Below are 2,538 nucleotides of genomic sequence, written 5' to 3'. Positions count from 1 at the left end.
GCCGCCGCCGCCGCCGGGCGGAGAACATGTCGCCCGCCATCGCGGCTAAGGAGGGCGGCCGGCAGCGCCGGGCCGGGAGCCACCACCACTGCCTGGACGTGAGGAGCGAGGCGCCGCCCGCCCTGGCGCTGTGTGGGGACGGGCTGCCGGGCGGCGAGGCCGAGGCGCTGCTGCCGGCGGAGGCGGGTTTGCGGGGTTCGCGGGGGTGCCGGGCGGAGCTGGGCAGCATCCTGCTGCTGCTGGTGCTGTACGTGCTGCAGGGCATCCCGCTGGGGCTGGCGGGCAGCGTCCCCCTCATCCTGCAGAGCAAGAGTGCCAGCTACACCGACCAGGCCTTCTTCAGCTTCGTCTTCTGGCCCTTCAGCCTCAAGCTCCTCTGGGCCCCCTTGGTGGACGCCGTCTACCTGCGGGGCTTTGGCCGCCGCAAGTCCTGGCTGGTGCCCACGCAGTACGTCCTGGGGCTCTTCATGATCTACATGTCCACCCAGGTGGACATGCTGCTGGGCGACGGGGAGGGCCGGGGCCCCGACGTGGTGGCCCTCACCGTGACTTTCTTCCTCTTCGAGTTCCTGGCGGCGACGCAGGACATCGCGGTGGACGGCTGGGCCCTGACCATGTTGTCCAGGGAGAACGTGGGCTACGCCTCCACCTGCAACTCCGTGGGCCAGACGGCCGGCTACTTCTTGGGCAACGTCCTCTTCCTGGCCCTCGAGTCGGCCTCCTTCTGCAACAAGTACCTGCGGTTCCAGCCCCAGCCCCAAGGGATTGTTACCCTCTCAGGTACTGCCTGGGTACTGCCGGCCTGCGCGTGCTGATGCTGGGACAGGGATGCTTCTTCCCTGAGCCCGGACCAAAGCTCCGTTCAGAGCTAGCGGTGGTTTGGCGCTGTGAACCGAGCCGGTTTGGTTTGCCCCCCGCCCGTGAGGATGCACGGCCTGCTAGGAGGCTGGCGGAGTCCACTGCCACATGCACTGAACTTCCAGGCTTCTCTGAGCTTAAGAGTGTGGGGAAACCTGCCTTGTCATTATCTTGGCTCACCTAAGCACTTTGGAGAGAATTTCCCCCTCCCTGCCCTAGTTTAATGGCCGTGGAATAGAGATCATTGTTTAAAAAAAAACAAACAGAAGAAAAGCTTTGCCTCTTTTTAAGGAGGCCTTTTAAGATCATCTCCTTCTGGGAGGAAGGAAAGGGGAAATTAAAAAAGAAAAGGCTCTCCCAAGATGGTATTGTTCACAGAAATAGAAATGACAAGTGTTCAGGGTTGACCATGTAACCATTTCTGGAGGAAGGCATTATTTTAGTAAATTAAGGGGGATTTTGTTTTCTCTTTAATGAATTAAATGGGAGTCTGTTAATCCAACCATAACTAGCTGTTAGTGTAGGGATGTCTTCTGTTTGGTGGTTTGTGTGTTAGTTGGTTTTTGTTTGTTATTTTTTTTTCCAGAAAGGTTATACGTGGCGCTTGATATTAGGCGTATTACCTAGAAGATGCTTAAAATGCATATGTTTTGGTTGCAAGGGTGAGTTTAGTCAGCTCAGCTTATGAGAGGACTGGAAAAACTGGCACCACTTCTGGTTGCAGTCTCAGAGTGACCATGGCTAGCAATGAAGAGTAAATTCTCATGGCTTTAGTTTCTCCTTCCCTCTCTTATGTTGATTGGTCTGCATGTATCATGTAAGAGAAAGGGTGTGCCAAAACTGAGTTGAATTGTTGTTTAAAGGCTAGTTTTTGCTTTCTATCCTGTACCTATCTTATTGATAAATCTGGAAATCAGTTTTCCAAGACAGCTTTACTTATTTCGTCTATGCAGCTGTCCCAATTGCTAACTAGTAGTCTTTCTCTTTCCTTTCCATTGATAACCCTGTGCCTGGTCTACAGGTCAACAAGCATATAGAGTAGTCCTCAAAGTAACCCTGCTGGTTTATTGCTTCCCTTTGTTTTCCCTTACTGTGTAGTTCATCAGGGCTGGCGTGTCTCTTCCCTCTGGCTGCAGCAGCAGACTGACGTCTTTTACTGCTGATGCAACTTGCAAATCACTAGTGTAGTTAAGAGAGGTTGGTTTGTCTATACTTACCTCCACCGTCCAGGTTTTTCATTGTCTTGGTTTTTTTTCCTCAGTTCTGTTTGTATAAATGGGTTTGTTGCTATTACAAGAGTGCTGTCTTTGGAAAAAAAAAAAATTATCCCAAAACTAAAACACACCAATGCAACCTATTTAACTTGTCCTGAAGTACTAACCTGGGTGGAGTAAGAAAGGCAAATAACTCGGACACTATAGTTGCAGGATATGGGTTTTTTGGTGGTAAAACTGGCTGCAAGAAATTTCTGTTCCCTTGTTCATGTGAGTGTATGCCACAATTTTCTGTGTCGGCATTTCTCCTGAAGCAGCTATAGAGCAGGAGTACTGTAAACCAGCTCACTGAAAAGAGGAGAGTGGCTTTCTGGTCCTAGCACTCATCTTTGTAACAGGGCTCATGATGAGCCGGTTTGGGCAGTTAAAGGAGCAGAAAACTTTACAGTTTGAAAAGGTGAATAGT

At 51.3% G+C, this 2,538-nt stretch overlaps 1 protein-coding gene across 1 annotated transcript in view; it reads left to right on the top strand.

Moving 5' to 3' along the window:
* Positions 1–26: 26 nt before the first annotated feature.
* The window catches only part of LOC104842569 (acetyl-coenzyme A transporter 1-like), a 13,208-nt gene continuing 10,696 nt past the window's right edge, over positions 27–2,538 (top strand). The window contains exon 1 of the mRNA XM_010584998.1: positions 27–791. Coding sequence (XP_010583300.1) covers positions 27–791 — 765 coding nt within the window. The remainder of the gene's footprint in view (positions 792–2,538) is intronic.

The sequence above is a fragment of the Haliaeetus leucocephalus genome, unplaced genomic scaffold (genome assembly GCF_000737465.1).
Source record: "Haliaeetus leucocephalus isolate CR32 unplaced genomic scaffold, Haliaeetus_leucocephalus-4.0 Scaffold1014, whole genome shotgun sequence".
Taxonomy (NCBI): domain Eukaryota; kingdom Metazoa; phylum Chordata; class Aves; order Accipitriformes; family Accipitridae; genus Haliaeetus; species Haliaeetus leucocephalus.
Note: the sequence above shows the minus strand (reverse complement) of the source record. Positions and strands in the feature narration are given on the sequence as shown.